The sequence below is a fragment of the Brachycentrus maculatus genome, unplaced genomic scaffold, assembly GCF_059751285.1.
Source record: "Brachycentrus maculatus isolate JH-2025_06_01 unplaced genomic scaffold, ASM5975128v1 h1tg000153l, whole genome shotgun sequence".
In the NCBI taxonomy this organism is placed as follows: domain Eukaryota; kingdom Metazoa; phylum Arthropoda; class Insecta; order Trichoptera; family Brachycentridae; genus Brachycentrus; species Brachycentrus maculatus.
Window position 1 is genome coordinate 1,245,144 of NW_028280906.1, and position 18,834 is coordinate 1,263,977.

Here is an 18,834-nt window from a genome sequence, read left to right on the forward strand (position 1 = left end):
GATCAAAATTGCTAATAAAATCAACAATGATTTGATTACATTTTAACAGAAAACAAAAATCAAAAATATATATTTTTTTTGTTGTAAAAGTGTACTATTTGAGTTACACGTTTAAAAGAAGGTACTTAGATCAGTTTTTTTTATAAATAATTTAAGCAAAATATTAAATTGAAACAAACTTTGGTAATAAATGTCTAAAGTATGGTCTTTGTGGAAATAATTAAACAGTTTTGGAGCTTTGAAAAATAAGTGTCTTTGAGCGAGTCTGGATTTGCAAAAAGGAATTTCTAGTAAATTATTATATTATTAATGACAGTTTTTTTTTTTGACACGAAGCGTCTTTCATGTCACTTAGGATGGGAGTCGCTAACTAAAACTGTATGTAATGAATACATTTACAAAAAAAATATTTATTTATTCTTCAAAATTTATTTACGTTCGTATATATACACACGGACACACACACACACACATATATATATATATATATATATATATATATATATATATATATATATATATATATATTATATATATATATATACATATATATATATATATATATATATATATATATATATATATATATATATATATATATATATATATATATATATATATATATATATATATATATATATATATATATATATATATATATATATATATATATATATATATATATATATATATATATATATATATATATATATATATATATATATATATATATATATATATATATATATATATATATATATATATATATATACTGTAGCGACCACTCAAATATTTCCAGGCTGAAAATATCTTTTCTTTAAAATAAAATATGAATTGTTTTGATTTCTTGATAGATTTTCAGTTCAAATTATTTAACTACACTCCTTTAAAAAAAAAACAAAAAATAACATTTAGGAGTTGTTAAACCATATTTTCATATGGTGTACGGAGTGCGTGGAAGTTTTTAGGAAGGGAAGAGTATTTCAATGTTTTATAATTTTGTACATAAACCCTGATGATGACAAGGTTCTTGTTGAAACCGGTTGGATAAAGTGTACCAATAAAAAAGTGGTTAAAACAAAGTTGTTTAATTTTATAAAGTGTTAGTTGTTATTTGTGAGCTTTGCTGTGAGGTGCCTTCTTGTGTTGCGTGCGAGTAATTCTTAAATGCATATGTAAGAAAAGTTTTAGCAAATAATTGTTTGACTGCCATAAGTAGTTATTTGTTAAATATTTCCTTTTAGGTATTGTTTTCAAAATTGATTTTTGAGCAACAATGAACATGCAATACTAAAATCGCCCATAGCTTATAATAAATCGCGAGGGTAGACTTTTTAATAGTTTACCCTCGCACCTTTGGTATTGTTGTCTAGATAGAAGAAACTTTACTCGATCACTCATGGAACAATGTGCCAGGGCGTCGTTGACGTACCACATATGACGCAGTAGTATTGAAAGTTAACCACAAGAGTTGTACATAGTTCGGCAGTTTTGAATCCGAACGAACTAAAATCAGTGTTCATCGGGGTTACGAGCTTTCAAAAATGATTAAAAAAAGTATGAACGAGTTTAAATAAGTTTAAACATATTTATCAGGAAAAAATCAATTGAAATTTATAAAAATAATTTTACTTTTGGATTTTTAATATAAAAAACGATTTTTTCTTAAAATAATAATTTTTCCCTTTAAAAATATGATTAAGATGTATTTTTTCCCCTTTTCTGTAAAAAAGTATTATCTGTCATTTTAGGTAATTTTTTTGTTGTTGTAAACATAAAACTACAAGGTAATCACTCCTGCGCTTCAGGGACCAGTCCAGGGTGATATTAAATAAATATTGGAGTGTTACCACACTAACATTTACATATTTTCATCTCCCTTGGCAATCGAACCTGGGACATCCAGCAGGATAGTTAAACATGCTGACCATTACACCATGGAGGTGGATTAAGGTGGATTAATTCCTGTAAATGAGTCAATTCCCATATTGACTATACACGGTGTCCCATAATCCAAGATATTCCTTTTAAGGGGTGTTAGGCAAGCTCATAATTCACCAAAAAATGAAAATATGACCTCAGTAAAAGTGCCTTAGTTGTCGAGATATTTCTACTGTTATGAACTTCCCGAACATCTACGCCTCATATTAGTTTCTCGACTGCCACCTTCATATTTTCATATTTTAGGATTCTAATTTTTGTTTCACAATCCTGAATAACAATTTCGTTGATCACAGTCCAAAATATTACCAATACTGGCTTGCTTCGGCCAAAAAAAATATTAATGCCCGGTTAATGAATTTAAAATAAATCTGTAGGGGTAACTTTGACTGTTCACCCTGAAAAAAAATTCTGACACTAACATGGCATATCATTATAAAAAAATGTTGAAGGAATTAATTAATTGTAAAAAATTTACTATGTTTTACGTTCGAAAAAAGATATTGCCTTTTTTGAAAATGAGCTGATTGTAAAATTATTTCATGTAGTAGGAATTCCGATGTTAACATTTGATTTGGTTTATTAAAGTGAAAAGTGTTTTTTTTTAAATTCACATATTTTATTTTCAACCATACAAAACAGAAAAATAAAAGCAAGTGCTCAAATTGCATGCCACCTGATTCAATAGACAAGTGACGTCTTTTTAAAAAGGATCTTTTTATCCATCTTGCACTCCTTGCGGCGTTTACTTCTTAACTAACTAACTAACCATCACGCCGCTTCCCCGCAGGGTTGGCAGAGAGAATCGAACGCCACACCACTCTGTCTTTGCAAACATTCTTTGCCTCTTCTACATTCATGCCTCTCCTCATACATACCCGACGATTATTACGACTCCTGACCTGGCCGCTTTCAAGTATTTGACATACCTGATTGTGCCAAGTTTTCCTCGGTCGTCCTCTACTTCTTTGTTGGCTTCACTTATGAATTCGCTTATGGCTTCGCATTTACTTCTTTGGCGGTTTCATTTATGCGTTGTCTCAATTCATTTATGTAATTGATTGGTTTTTCTCTTTTATGCATCCCCAGTAAAAAAAAATCTATTAAGTTAAAATCCGGAAGCCACAAAATAGAACCAAGATCCATCTCTTAGGATACGTTTGATCTAAATAAGTACGCACTCCCATGTGGCAGCTGTCTAGTTCACAAATACGCTTGACGAACGATGCCATTTGCAAATGTTATAGCATCTTCCAAAAGGGTGATTAATTTTATGCCACCCTGTATATTAATACAGTGAGTAACTTGATATTCGCTTTCCAAATCGGCATTGAAAATCTGAAGGCTTTATTTCGATATCAATGTGTACCTACCTAGAATTTTAGTTCGACAGAGTTCATCCAATTGTTTTCAGTAAACACCTTTGGTCTCGAACATACTTCTTAGTTTTTTTAGCAAATATGTGAGCATACTCCGATTGTCAATCGCTAAGCGACTTATGCCAGAAATGAATTGACGTCTTCATAGAGTTGCATATACGTAAAGCACATACAAATCAAATCCGTGATATCACTGTTGAATGTATTACACAATACAAGGATTGCTGCCTGCTCCGAATTAATGGTATAAAGAAAGACTTTAGTTTTTATATGATTTAATTTTTTTTTATATTTGTGTAAATAATTTTTATTATTTACACAAATATTCCAATTTCATACTATATCTGTGAGCCTAAGCGGCTCATTATTAGAAATAGGTATCAAATTGTGGTAGAGTGGGTTCGAACCGAGAAACTCTGACTTAAGAGTCCGCGACATTAACCGCGGGACCACAACCCGACACAACTCTAAGCTAAATGCACTACGCATTAACAAAAAAAAAGTCAGATGACCAATTTAGCCAATTAGCAATGATTGATAAGCAGCTCGTTTGCAAAACTGGTGTCGCGGAATTTATTCTCACCATTTTTAAAAATAGATTTATGAAATACTCATTTATAATTATTGCATTTTTCCTACATTTCTAATTCATTATTCCTATCCTGCTACTTCTAATTACATTATACCATACTTGAATCTCCGTGAAGTCAACGTGAAGGGGTATGTTTACTTTGTTTTGTCATACACATTTGTTTTAAACTGTATTATTTACTTTCGAATAACACATATAATATTTCAAATTAGATAAATAAAATATATTGAGAAAAAAACATCGTGAATCTACTACTACTACTACTACTACTACCATCACGCCGTTTCCCCACAGGGGTAGGCAGAGAGGATGGAACGCCACACTCTTCTGTCTTGACATACACTCCTCGCCTCCTTCACATCCATACATCTAGTCATACATGCCCTCCGATTACGCAGACTTTTGACACCACCAGATTTTAGGTTTTGATTGATCTGATCGTGCCAAGTCTTTTTCGGTCGTCCACGTACTGTTTTCCCTCTCACATTCGCCACATATATTTTCTTAGTCATTCTCTCGCTATCCATTCGCTCCACATGTCCATACCACCGCAAAGAACTCTTCCTAATCTTTTCAATTATTCCTCGTTCAGCCTTACATTCCTTTTTTATCGTTCAGCCTTACATTTCATTCATCGTGAATCTAATTTATACTATTGTTAAAAACCCACATTTTTAAAGAGAACCTTCTTATAAAGTATTTTCTATTACGTGTACAATGCGGCACGCGCATTTTCATCAAAAAAGATCAAAAGCATGTGATGTTGTTATTTTATGAGACTAAAGGGTAGTCGGTCACCCGATCGATGGGCAAATGAATTGTTTAGATTAAATTAATAATGTGCGTTAGCCGTTTCCCAGTTGTAGGTCGTTTATTCATAAATAAACTAATGTATATTGTATCTTTAGTGTCAGCAATCTTATAAGCAATGCGAGCATTAATTAACATTGTACATAATTGTGATACTTATAATTAATGCGACCATTAATTAAACATTATACATAATTGTGATATTCACAATTAATTTGATGTCAAAGGTCTCTGCCTTCAAACTAGATTCATGGACACACATTATGAAGGATGATATACGAGTATCTCGATGTAATAAACCTCATGATACTCGTCGTATATATATGTATTGTATATACGATGAGTATATATATATATATATATATATATATATATATATATATATATATATATATATATATTACATTTTTTAAAATTTATATATAGAAACAGTTGAAATGCGAATGCCAAGATGGTTAGCTGGAGTGTCCATTACAGATACAATTTTAAAAAAAAAATCACGCATTCTAGGAAGCCTGGGTGTAACAGACATCAATAGTCAGTTACAGGAAAGACAATGTATGGGACATAGGATGTACGCAAGAGAAACTGGTCATATTGTGAACCAAGCAATGGGGTTTTTATCACTCGGGAGGAATATCTCTTTAAACATATTTAACCTATAAAGGATTGTGTAAGAATCGTTTTGTGTTTGTAACAGCCGATATAATCAATATTTTCATTCATCATTTTTTTTCCCAAAATTCATCTTCGTAAAAACGCTGTTTTCGTTAGTTGGTAATGAATAACGTCACAAAAACGATGGACTTAATATTGGTGACATTACTAAATTATTGTCGGGTCTATAGTCCACTCTCTCACCCCCCCCCCCGTTTATATTAGTATAACACAAATGGTAGTGTAGTGGTAAACAAACGATCGACGCTACTACTATTATAGCTCTATAAAGGAGAGACATTTTTAGATACGCCGCATAACACACCCGATGACGTAAAATTTGATGACGTATACGGACGTCCGTTTTTTTTTGTTTTATTAATATACATAAACCTTGATATCTCCCTTACTTCTCTTCATATTTCAATAAGAATGTTACTGATAGTCTTGTGATTTTTCATATTAATTTATTAGCCAATAATAACACATCATGAGAATGATCCACTGCTGTCGATCTACCTCGGATAACATCTTGAGCAGTGTCTAGGGGGCCAATGCAGATGTCAATAATATTTGTTGGATATTTGTTGAAAAACGCATTTTTCAAATTAGTACGCCACATAAAAATGTGTATGTAAAAACGAAAAAAAGTATTATTAAATTTACCTATGTTTAGAGAGTCACATTACCTATATTTATTTATGTATTGTATAATATGTATGGATGTCTTGATATTAACCCTTCGAGGGTTGAATTAAGTAAAGGGTGTTTTTTAGAGGTATACAAATTCAAATTTCCCGCAGTAAATTGATTGTGGCACCCACCGTGTGGCATGTTGCGCCATCTTGTTGAAACCGCATCTCTGTCACGTCAATGCCATTCAACTGAGGTAGAAAGATGTCAGTAATCATGGTTCAGTTGCGCTCATGGACTGTAACATTCAGGCTGGCATCGTCTTTTAAAAAATATGAGCCAATGATTCCACCTGACCATAAAGCACACCAAACAGTGACTTTTGTGTGTTTTGCTGAGTTTTCTCTGAGTAAACTGATAAATAAACTAATAGACAAACTACAAGATAAAATATTATATTAATCGTATGGGAAAAGAGCGATTCATTCATCAATGTATGTGCCTCATATCGCTTATTAAACTATTTATATTTTCTTACAAAAAATCTTTTCTATATCTAGATCTGAAAAATAAAAACCTCTGCGTAATTACTTTCCCATTGACGAAAAAAAATTGGATTTCGAATATATAAATAGGTGTTTAAAAAAAGTGGTATTACACAAAGTAAACAATGGATGGTAAATAGAGTATTTTATATAAAAATGCATTTAGATTTTGTTTTTAGCAAATCTTGTAATAAAGATCTTAGTCAAAATATAAAATATTTAGTCCCGGGAAAATATGGCAATCCGAATTAAAAGGCTCACAAAAAAGCAATTCGTAATCCTATACATTTATTTGATAAAGTGAATATATTTAGATTTCTACGCTGGAAACTTTAATTATGTTTGAACGTTGTTTACTTTCCTCTCTCACTCGAGAGCTTTATATCGGACCCGGAAACGTGGCGGGAGCTTTCCACCTCTTACGTCTGAAATGGGGTGGTGAGGGTTGCTAGAGTGTTGCTATGGAACCGGATGAAACCTCAGAAAATATTTCATGGAGGGTTTTCATTTCATGTGAACATAGTTAACAAATAGGAACGTAATTTGGGTAAAGTATTAAATACTAGATGTTATCCGTGAATTTTAAATATGTTTTTCATTTACAGTTTGAAAAGGGTTTTATTTGATTTGAAGGCTATTTCTTTACTCCTATGAAAATAATAATTTCGGATAATTTACATAGCGCCAATTTCGTAAAATACTACCTCAAGGGTGCGTCAGTATGATTTATGTTGGGAAAAGGAGGTTGTGGAAATAATTTACCAAATAAATGCGTTTTAAGAAATTTTTCTAAACATCAACTCCATTTTTAACTACTGGTGGAAACAATTCACAAAATAAATGCGTTTTGAGAATTTTTTAAGATCAACTCAACTACTCATTTCTAATTACTTGTGGAAGAGCATTCCTTACCACCTCACGACATCTTTGATCTCGCATATTTTTCTTATACTGGTGTTTCTTATTCTATCTCGTAGACTCTTTGTGAATTTCACAGAATTGAAATTGGATTAGAAAGCTTTTATTTAGCAGAGACGCTTTATTTAGATGTACGCAAGATCCGAACCCCGGACATTTATGATGTTTCAGGCCCTCTGTATAAGTTTTCATTCACTTCCGTTTTACGCTGTGCGAATAATTGCAATCAAACGACATTCTTACTTAATTGATGACATCCGGTATCGAAAGTCTAGGTAGATAAAGTAGGGATGTGAGATTTTTAATTGTGAAATATTTGTACCAATTTATTCCATATTGTTGTTAACCTTGACGAGCAAAACGGTACCAACCTATTTGAAGAGTATCACAGCTTACATACTTTTCTTTTCTCTTACACACTCTTCTTTTTTTTTACACATCTGACATACTTTTCGCGGAAAGAAAATTGGTTTAATGAATTTGGTTTTTCTTGTTTGTTTTTAGTACTTATGTCACTCAAATTTTTGATATTATATAAAGAATTATAATACGGTATACATGATCATTCAATTCGAAATATCGAACTACAACTTTTTCTTTAGGGTTGTGCAACTATCACCAAATTGAATAACCCTTGAGAAATCCCTAACACGCTGTCCAAAATGAATCTGATACTTTTATAAATCATGACGTCAGATTCGACAGATCCGGTATTTCTGACTAGAGTATCGAAAGCCGATATATCGGATTTTGGTAGCTAAAAGGTAAAATGTAGAATCAAATATCAACTGTTTTCCATTAAATAACCTCACACAAATAGAATTAGAAGCACAGGACTTCATCCACACCCAAATGGTGTATAAGGCACCGCATTTAATAAACTTGATTATTGATTATAAAGCAATGTGATCAATACAGCGTCCTTGGTCTCTCAACCCGAGAGTCCATTGATGTATTAGTATACATGTAATAATGTTTTGTTTTATTGTATACCGTTTCGAGTTTGATGTTGCGTTCACATATCGCTCACTCCTTTCAAGAACGTCATAAATCAACAAAACTTGATTTTTCAGGAGAACGTTTTTAAAGTTTACAATGTATTAAAAATAAATATCAAGCCACTTATCAAACTTTTTATTGTGCAACAGATCTTTTAAGTAAAATCCTGAAGGTTTTTTCTCCATTTGAAAAATATTTAGTATATTTAACAAAATAATTAAACAATACCTTTTCTTCAAAATGCAAAAACAACACTTTCTGCCCTGTAGCAGATATATATGAAGTTAAAAATAAGCGTCTTTTGCTGGGATATAGTACATTTTCTGGGCATTCCGAAAACATGCACAACTGAAAATGGTCGATTTTTTATTTATGACGTTCTTGAAAGGAGTAAGCGATATGAGGGAAACTTGTATATATCAGAATGTTAGTTATTTTGTATAACTCTATATCAAATGGGGAACTTTGAATATTGTAAATTATATTATTCATTACCACATTACAGTTATTAGTTAGGAACTACTGAAGATAGAATGTATGAAATGTATGCTTTTGTCGTATGAATGTTTCTAATTAGTTTGAAACTACCTGTCAAAGGTAAAATAATTATTAATGTCGTCAACATCAAAGACCCTAAGAGCTCTTTGATTTATCGTTATTAGGCAACGATATACGTATTACCATATATCTATGTTTATCTATCGAATATTTACTAACCCTCTAAAAAATACTTAAAAAATAAAATATTTTATACAGGAAAAATATTTTCGTGATTTATTATTTTATATGTGTACATAAACCCTTTAAAACATTTTTAGGTACTATTTTTTCAACCTCCGTCTCCGTGGTGTAATGGTCAGCGTGTTTAGCTACTGTGCTGGAGGTCCCGGGTTCGATTCCCACGGGGGTGAAAATAAATATGATTGAATTTACATTGTAATATTTATTTAATAATACCCTGGACTGGTTCCTGAAGCCCAAGAGTGACACCTTGCCTTCATGTAAGTAATGATCAAGAAAACACTGCGTCAATTCGATGCGGTGCTCTATGCACCATTGGGTGCGGATAAGGGTTATAAGTAAGTAAGTAAGTATTTTTTTCAACCGGTTTCGATAAATATCTAGCCTTCTTCAGAGATGGATAGAAAGATGAGTATCTACCTCAGTTAATATAATTCCTTATAATTATAAATTCAAGATTTACGTGGTTTTACTCACTACAAAACATTGCTTTGTTTAAAGTTTGTGCGTTATTTAAACCATGTGGTACCTACGCAAAATAAAGGTAACGTTATTAACTTAATTCGAGGTTAAAATTATCAACATTTAGTTTTGATTTCACGTACTTCCAGAGGAAATCGCAACATTACAGGGAAATCAAAATCACATTATTGTTTTGATGCACCTGTTGGTAGAAATGTTATTTAAGTATGTAGGTACAAATACCATAGATATACACAGCACAATAAACTGATATGAAACTTGTTTTTGAAAACACATCAATAAATTATTGAAAAGTACATTTTAATTATACCTACGGTATTTTATGATGTATGCGCACTTATTGTCCGGAAATTACGATAAATTTTTACTAACCTATTCTATTGTATATATTAGACATAAAACTGGTACACTAATGTGCATTACATACACAACTTGTTTGAAAAACGAGCTAAGAGTGTCAGAAATGAAGACTCTTAGGAGCATATGTTAGCCGTATATTTGTAACGCGACACGTGTCCCTAGTTTCTTACAATTTATCTTTGTCTTAAGGAAAATATAGATACATGAAATAGGGATATTTCAGGTATTTTCTCAAATTTACAAATGTAAAACTAACTAAATAACTAACCATCACGCCGCTTCCCCGCAGGGGTAGGCAGAGAGAATAGAGCGCCACACCACTCTGTCCTGCAAACATTCTTCGCCTCTTCCACGTTCATGCATCTCCTCATACATACCCGCCGATTGTTACGACTCCTAACCTGACCACTTTCAAGTATTTGGCATACCTGATCATGCCATGTTTTTCTCGGTCTTCCTCTCCTTCTTTTCCCACTAACATTCGCCTCTAAAATTTGTTTTACCGTTCTTTCCTCACTCATTCGTTCTACATGTCCAAACCATCTCAACACACCTTTCTAAATTTTATCGATAGTGCTTATCTCAGCTTTGCATTCCTTCCTTATTTTACTATTCGCACATCTGTCATACATCGTTTTGTCGCACATTCTACTGAGATATCGCATTTCAACTGCATTCAGTCTACTTTCATCCTTCTTTTGCCAACTCCATGTTTCACTTCCATACATTAGAGTTGGAACCAGGACTACGTTGTACAAATGTAGAATTTTGTAACTTGAATAGCACAAGTACCTACTTATTTTGTGTAAATCATTTTTGTGCATAATTTGATTTATGTAAGTATTCTGTAAAACTCCCAACGAAAAAAAATACAATAAAAATAGCTGGCAAGCATATTTAATATAAGGAGCATATCTGGCAAGAGTCTACGAAATAGAATAAGAAACACCAGGATAATAATTTTTTTAAATATTTAGAACGCAGGATAAATTGTCATGATTTAACACTTTCCTTATCACTTACATTTTGAGTGTGTCCAAATACTTGTTCACAAAATCTGGATTATCTCCAATTAAAGGAGTTATTTTCATATTATTTTTTGTTATCTCATCAAAGATGAAGCAGAATATGGAAGTCTGGGCATTTACGGGGCTGACGACCGTCATAGGCTGGTTTAAGTGATCACTTTACACACGTGTAACATTCACCAATTCTAGATTAATTTAATTAAGAGTTTCTGCTTAATAAAAAGCTTCTTTACATCTCACCGATAGATGTCTCTAGTGAAGTTCTAGTGATTCAAGAACAAGGTTTCTAAATTGGTTCATATATATAGAACTTCCAAGAATTTGATTAGTGTGGTTGTCAATAATGGGTAGAATTGGTGAATGTTACACCTGTGTAAAGTGATCACTTAAACCAGCCTATGACGGTCGTCAGCCCCGTAAATGCCAAGACTTCCATATTCTTCCTTACCATTCATCATTCACTCTGTGTAATACCACTTTAATTATGTAAAGTGGTATTACGCAAAGTGAAAGATGAATGATAAGGAGATTGTTATATTACCATACAAAAAAGTTAAAAATTATTTTAATAATCAAAATATGTCATAATTTAGTTAAAACATAGTTGGATCTTTTGGCCACCGTGCCCCATGCACCATTACTGATAAATGTTGCTACATTTTGATTCTCTTTGAACGTTTTTTTTTGGCAACCTGGTTAAAACTAATTGAGCTATAACTGATTGAATTTACTTTGAGTAAGGTCCTCACAATTTAATGCCTATATCGAAAATAGCCAATCGCCTAATACATATAAAGTAGAAGCCAATCAGGGATCAAAAATGAATGAACTAAATAAATACTTCAAGGAAAGATATTTGTTTACACAAATCACTTACGTGATTAGTAATATTTTCTCATTTTTCCTCTTAAACATGCTTCTTACGTTATGTTTTTTATATATGCCTATTTGATGTACCTTTCATTGCTTTATATTTTTAATTTTGCCCTGTGCTTTCTTATTTGTTACTTTCTTATCTGTTTTTTAGTCTTGTACACCTTAATCCCATGTTCCAAAATTAGTAATGAAAATAAATTATAGGGGATTATAATATATGTCACATATGTATGTAATTCTTCTTCTTCTAACCCTTATCCGCACCCCAATGGTGCTGGCACTGTATCGTATAGAAGCAGTGTTATCATGATCGTTAAATACACGAAGGAAAGCTTCAGGTACTTCAGTCTAGGGTCATATTAAATAAATATTAGACTGAAAAATCACTAATATTCATTTTGAACCTCTTGGGAACCTCCAGCATGGTAGCCTGGCGCGCTAACCACTACACTATGGAGAGGCTATGTATGTAATATGTTTAAATAAAAAAATACATTGAAAAGGAATTTAATGGTTCGACTTGATGGCTTCAAGCATAGCAGCCCTTATTACCGGGCTCTATTTTTATTTATTTTTATCACATACATTCCAGCAATTTCCATTACTCATTTTGGGACTTAGGTTAACAAGACTGAAACACAAATATATAAAAAAATGAACAAAACTAACACGGGAAAATGTAACATAAATAACAATAAACGGGCTTAGTAAATAAGCATATAAAAAGGTAATTTTAGAAGCATGTTTACAGGAAACAATTGAGAAAATATTATGTACAATAACTAATCCCTAACAGAAATATTTTTTCCATAAAATCAATAATGAAAATTACTCATCACTAATATCATATGTACAACATTTTGAGTGTGTCCAAATACTTGTTCACAAAATCTGGATTATCTCCAATTACAGGAGTTATTTTCATATTATTTTTTGATATCTCATCAAAGATGAAGAAGAATATGGAAGTCTGGGCATTTTATTGACGGTCGTAAGCCCCGCAAATGCCCAGACTTCCATATTCTTCTTCGTCTTTGATGAGATATCAAAAAATAATATGAAAATAACTCCTGTAATTGGAGATAATCCAGATTTTGTGAACAAGTATTTGGACACACTCAAAATGTTGTAAATAAATTATCTGGTCAAGTTATAAGCTTAATAATAAAAATGAAAATGGTATTTTCTGGCGTTTCTCATGTGTGTGATTATAATCCAGGATTCGGATCTCACATACTAATATAAGAGTTTCTGCTTAATAAAAAGCTTCTTTACATCTCACCAATAGATGTCTCTAGTGAAGTTCTAGTGATTCATGAACAAGGTTTTTAAATTGGTTCATATATATAGAACTTCCAAGATTTGAGTAGTGTGGTTGTCCATAATGGGTAGAATTGGTGAATGTTACACGTGTGTAAAGTGATCACTCAAACCAGCCTATGACGGTAGTAAGCCCCGTAAATGCCCAGACTTCCATATTTTTCTTCATCTTTGATGAGATATCAAAAAATAATATTATATATATGACTTATATATGTAATATGTTTAAAATAAATGAATAAAGTATTGCATGGGCGTAAAGACGTTGCCAAGCTAAGAAAGTGTGAACTTCTTATGCCTTTCAAGTGTGGAGCAGCATTACCAGGTTCGACCATCAGTAATGATGTCTTTCGCAACATAAAATGAAAAAAACAAGCCGGTTTTTCACGATTATTTCGCCATGACCTATGCAAGTGAGTGCTATACTCGTTTATACGTTTGTTGTGTTACACAATTCCCGTTCTTCGCTTCAGTCACATGCCAAATTTTATAAAAAGAGAGCTTCATTAACAATGTAAATGCAGTGTTATCTTGATAGTTAACACATGAAGGCAATGTGGTCAGCCATCCACTTATAAAGAAATTTATAACTTACTAACTAACGCAACTTCCCAAAGAAGTAGGCAGAGAGAATAGAACGCCACACCAGTCTGTCTTTACAAATAATCTTCGCCTCATCCACATTCATGCATCTCCTCATACATACCCACCGATTATTCCCACACTTGGCCTGACCACGTTTCATTATTTGAAATATTTGATCATTATTTGTTCATTTTTCCTCAGTTCAACTCTGTTTTTTTTTTCAAATAAATAAAATATTCATATTTTATATCAAAGGAAAGTTAAGTTTTAACTGCAAAGTATAGAAAACATTAATATTACTGGTATTTGATAAATAAATATTTATGTATATTTTTTTAGTTACTTTATTCCTGACAATTCCGATTGTCAACCACTTTCAAATTTAATAAACATATTACATACTTGAGTCATATATCGTAGTCATACAGGAGAAAGTGATCAAGTGCATTGTTTTACAAAAACGTGATCATTGACTATTTGATATCTTACTAGCTTAATGTTGCCCTTAAAAAATCCCAAAGGATTTTAAACTTGGAAATATAATACATTGACTAGTTAAAAATGACTAACTGCATTGGTGTTTATTTTCTTGCCGAGCAAAAGTGACTTAAATGGCCCTCCTGAACATTTTACGTTTTGGTAGTTGGTCACTTTCTCCTGTATGACTACGATATACATAAAATATTCCAGATAAGTAATTTCTATTTCTCATTTTTGGACATAGGATTAAGGTTAACAAGACTGGAAAACAAATAATAAAGTAACAAAAAAGATTTTTAATAGAAATAAAAGTTCCGATGTAAAGTTAAAGTTATCTTTACCTCATCTTACCCATATTTGCGTCCAATGGTGCATAGGGCAGTGCATAGTACAGAAGGAATGTTATCTTAATCGTTAAATACACGAAAGAAACGTGATCAGCTCTACGATCCGTCATGTACCTATCCGGGGTATTAATTAATAAACAGTAGAGTGAAAAAATCATTATTTATTTTGAACCTTCTGGGAACCGAACCTCCAACACGGTAGCTTAATACGATAACCACTACACTACGGCGGCGGATACTGCTACGGACATGGTAGTCAAAACGAATGCACATTGTATATTTTTATTGGTAATGGTAACGTTTCTTCAAATCCAGATATCATTTGACGTAGTTTAATTTTTCGCTTAAAACGCCGTTTTCGTATAGAAAAAATAAGTTTTTCCTGTAAACTAATTGTAACTGTAATTGTAACTGGTTTTGAAAATAAAATGGTTATTGAAAGGTGAGAAGTTAAAAAATTCTTTCAATAAATATATATTCTAAAAAAAACCTATGTGTATTCTAAAAAAATGTCCGTGAACAACACGTGTGGCTTCTTGCGAAGCCGGTCGCGTACTGAATTGTATATTTGAGAGTACATCCTTAACTTATTGGCTGCACGGATCGGAAGCGGTCCAAAGGAGTAGCAGCTCCAAGCTGCTTGCGTGTTCCCTGACTGAATCTTTAAAAACAACATTTTGAGTGTGTCCAAATACTTGTTCACAAAAACTGGATTACCTAGGAGTTGTTTTCATATTATTTTTTGACATCTCATCAAAGATGAAGAAGAATATGGAAGTCTATTCAAATTAAAATCTATGACAGTCTATGACTGTCGTCAGCCACGTAAATGCCCAGACTTCCATATTCTTCTTCATTTTATGAGATGTCGAAAAATAATATGAAATCTTTAAAAGTCCAAAAAAGGTTCAATTTCTATTTGCTCAATTTTCGTATGACATACCCATGACTCAAAGTTGTTATTGCCACCGTTGAATCGAAGATCAAGATACATAATTTATTATAGAAAAAAATCGATTTAGTATTCACGGCCTCGGACCAAACCGCGCATTAATAGCGTGGTTCCACTGTATTGTTATATGTTATGTTTGCGATATTCGTAAAAAATCAGCAGTCAATATCACCCAATGTCATATCGTCGCTTTGATTGCGTAAACATAATATACGAAATTCAAGTCGCGTTACCGGTAGATTTATTGCTATCAAGTAAACAAGCCATAATAATACAATCAAGAAAAAACGACAGGATAAAAAAATATCCACAAAAACACATCGCGTGATGAAATGCTTCTCGACCAAAAAATTAAAAGTCGAACGGCGCGCGTGAATTTTTCTGTTACTTATTTATTCATCAAGCGAAAATGATCATCCATCCCATGAATTTAGATCATATCACTCGGTTCGAATAATGTTAGATAAAGAGCTAAAAAAAATTGCGCACTGGTAGGTAACGATGCTCCAGACGTCTTTGAAACCTGCCTGTTTTACAAAACAGTTTATATAACGTATATTTTGTTGATAATTTACATAAGTTAGTGTCGATTTCAAACAACGCGATGGGTGCAATTTAGTCAAGGTAACCTCTAACTTCTCCGTAGAAAGGGTAAAAAACACATCCGCTTGATTCGATCCAATACGAATAGTTATACAACTTTTATATTACTTTGACTAGTAAAAGTCGAGAAGATTTAACGGAAAGGACTAATTATGTAAAATATATGCGTAGAAACTCTCATGATTATGTGCATAATATAATATATGCAGTTTTGTAGAGCTGATTTTGCGGGTGAAGATGACGCTACTACATATCTTTCATTGTTAATTTGAATTGGGAGACGGATGCGGTTACAAAGGAGATAGATGATACAATAATGCAGTTCTTTAACTTACAGTTGCCATTGCTTCCAGAACCCAAGCCACTTTTTTGTTGAACAGATCGTCCACAAATAGCAACTGCTATCAACAAAACACTGAATATTTTCATTCTCCACGTTTGCGTAAGTTGAGGACACTGTTTCGGCTTTGCGAAGACAACAGAAGGTACTGTTTGCCGGTTGGATCGGTTACCGCTGCGATTATACGAGTATTGGTTTATGTAATTTGGGGGATATTGAGTAATCCGTCCAGTGCTAGTGCCTGCTATTTCAGGTATAAAACTGAGAGTGGTCATTCGCTTGCTTGCAGAAGTGTTAGCGAAGCCTCGTCCAACAAAAAAAGAGTGGGAATATTAATATCAGGTCTTCGCTGATGTACTTAATAAGTGGTTTTCCCCGATACATTCAAACCTCTCAAACTAGTTATCCGGCCTTGTTCGTCTGTCACGGCTGCGAGGAGAAAAAAAGCTCCATAGTGTTTATATCTATAAATGCAGTACGTATATGTTCCGAGAATTATTGTTCAACCATTTTAAAAGGTATTTTACTATCTACTTTTTCATGGAACCCACTCGCTTGCTGCTGATCGCGGTGACTTCGAAATGAACAATTCTGCAAATTCCAAATCTTTATTCACAAAAAATCTCACTCAACTCTACCTAAATATGTATTGAGAATTAGCACATGCAAGAAAGAAGATATCAATTGAAGGATAAAATACAACAAAATTTGAGTAGTGTGGTTGTCCATCATTGGTAGAATGGTGAATGTTACACGCGTATAAAGTGATCACATAAACCTGCTTATGATAGTAAATAAGCCCTGTAAATATCCAGACCTCCATATTTTGTCTCTATATTGAGATATCAATTTTTATTAACTAAATGAATGCTTTGTATATATATATATATATATATATATATATATATATATATATATATATATATATATATATATATATATATATATATATATATATATATATATGTATATATAAATATATATAAATAACTCGCATAAAAAAAGACTTGAAGCACATACAAAACTGGGGGTTCCATTATTTTTTAAACCGCATAACTTCAATATGATAGAATGTTCCAAAAAATGCATGAAAAAGTTTATAAAAAAATCATAAAAATATGCATAGCACAATATATATTTATCTTAATCGTACAATTGATTGTTATCGGTATGCGAATTCGTATAAAAAAGACTTGCACTACATACAAAAATAAAGGATAGGTTTTATTACATTTAAAAATCGTATAACTTCAAAATCGCATAAAAGAGATCCGCATAAAAACAGACCCAAGTACACACATATATATGCAACTTAAATAGTTTCAACTCAAAAAAGTCGAGTTGCTGGTATCTTTCATAGTGTGCTAGTTTATTACATTGTACAAACATACATAAAATAATTATTAAAAGGTCGCATATCGCTGTGTGGTTTAGTACTCCGATTCGTAAATTGAATGATTATCCACAGGTCGATGGCTATTTCCGATTTATCAACTCAACATTCGCGTGTCGACTAGTTAAGCAAATAGGAATCAGCTGACATACCTCTCGTAATAAATTAATAGCACACAAGTCAACAAATAATTCAGTTGAAAAATAATATAATAATTTTCAAAACCGGTATTCTTATACATAGAACTACACGTAAAAAAAAGTATACTGTAGTATCCTTCATCGCTACGATCAGACGTCGTCGAATGATGCTCACTCCGGTATTATACCACGTGCTTTCAATGCTAAACTAACCATATACACACATATATATATATATATATATATATATATATATATATATATATATATATATATATATATATATATATATATATATTTATATGTATATATCTGTCCACCTCCGTAGTGTAATGGTCAGCACGCTCGGCTACCATACTGGAGGTTCCGGGTTCGATTCATAGGGGGGGTCAAATAAATATTAGTGATTTTATCACTGTTATATTATTCAATATAACCCTGGACTGGTACCTGAAGCAGAGGGCTTTTTCTTCCTACCTTTCCTTCGTGTGTTAACGATTTATATATATATATATATATATATATATATATATATATATATATATATATATATATATATATATATATATATATATATATATATATATAAATATATATATATATATTTAAAGATATGTTACGTATAATTTATAGGTCTCACAGAACAACAGCGAGATACGTCGTTAATTATTCACATCGAAAAACATCAAATTCATTGATGTACCAAACCATG

General features: G+C 32.1%; 1 protein-coding gene across 3 annotated transcripts in view; it reads right to left on the reverse strand.

Annotated features, from left to right (window-relative positions):
• Positions 1–16,885, reverse strand: part of Tsf3 (Transferrin 3) — a 50,996-nt gene extending 34,111 nt beyond the window's left edge. For all 3 annotated transcript variants that reach the window (XR_015837652.1, XM_088261361.1, XM_088261360.1), the window contains exon 1: positions 16,585–16,885. Coding sequence is in view for 2 of the 3 variants with exons in the window: in XM_088261361.1 (XP_088117487.1) it covers positions 16,585–16,864 (280 nt within the window). In the remaining variant the exon portion in view is untranslated. The remainder of the gene's footprint in view (positions 1–16,584) is intronic.
• Between the last annotated feature and the right edge of the window lie 1,949 nt (positions 16,886–18,834).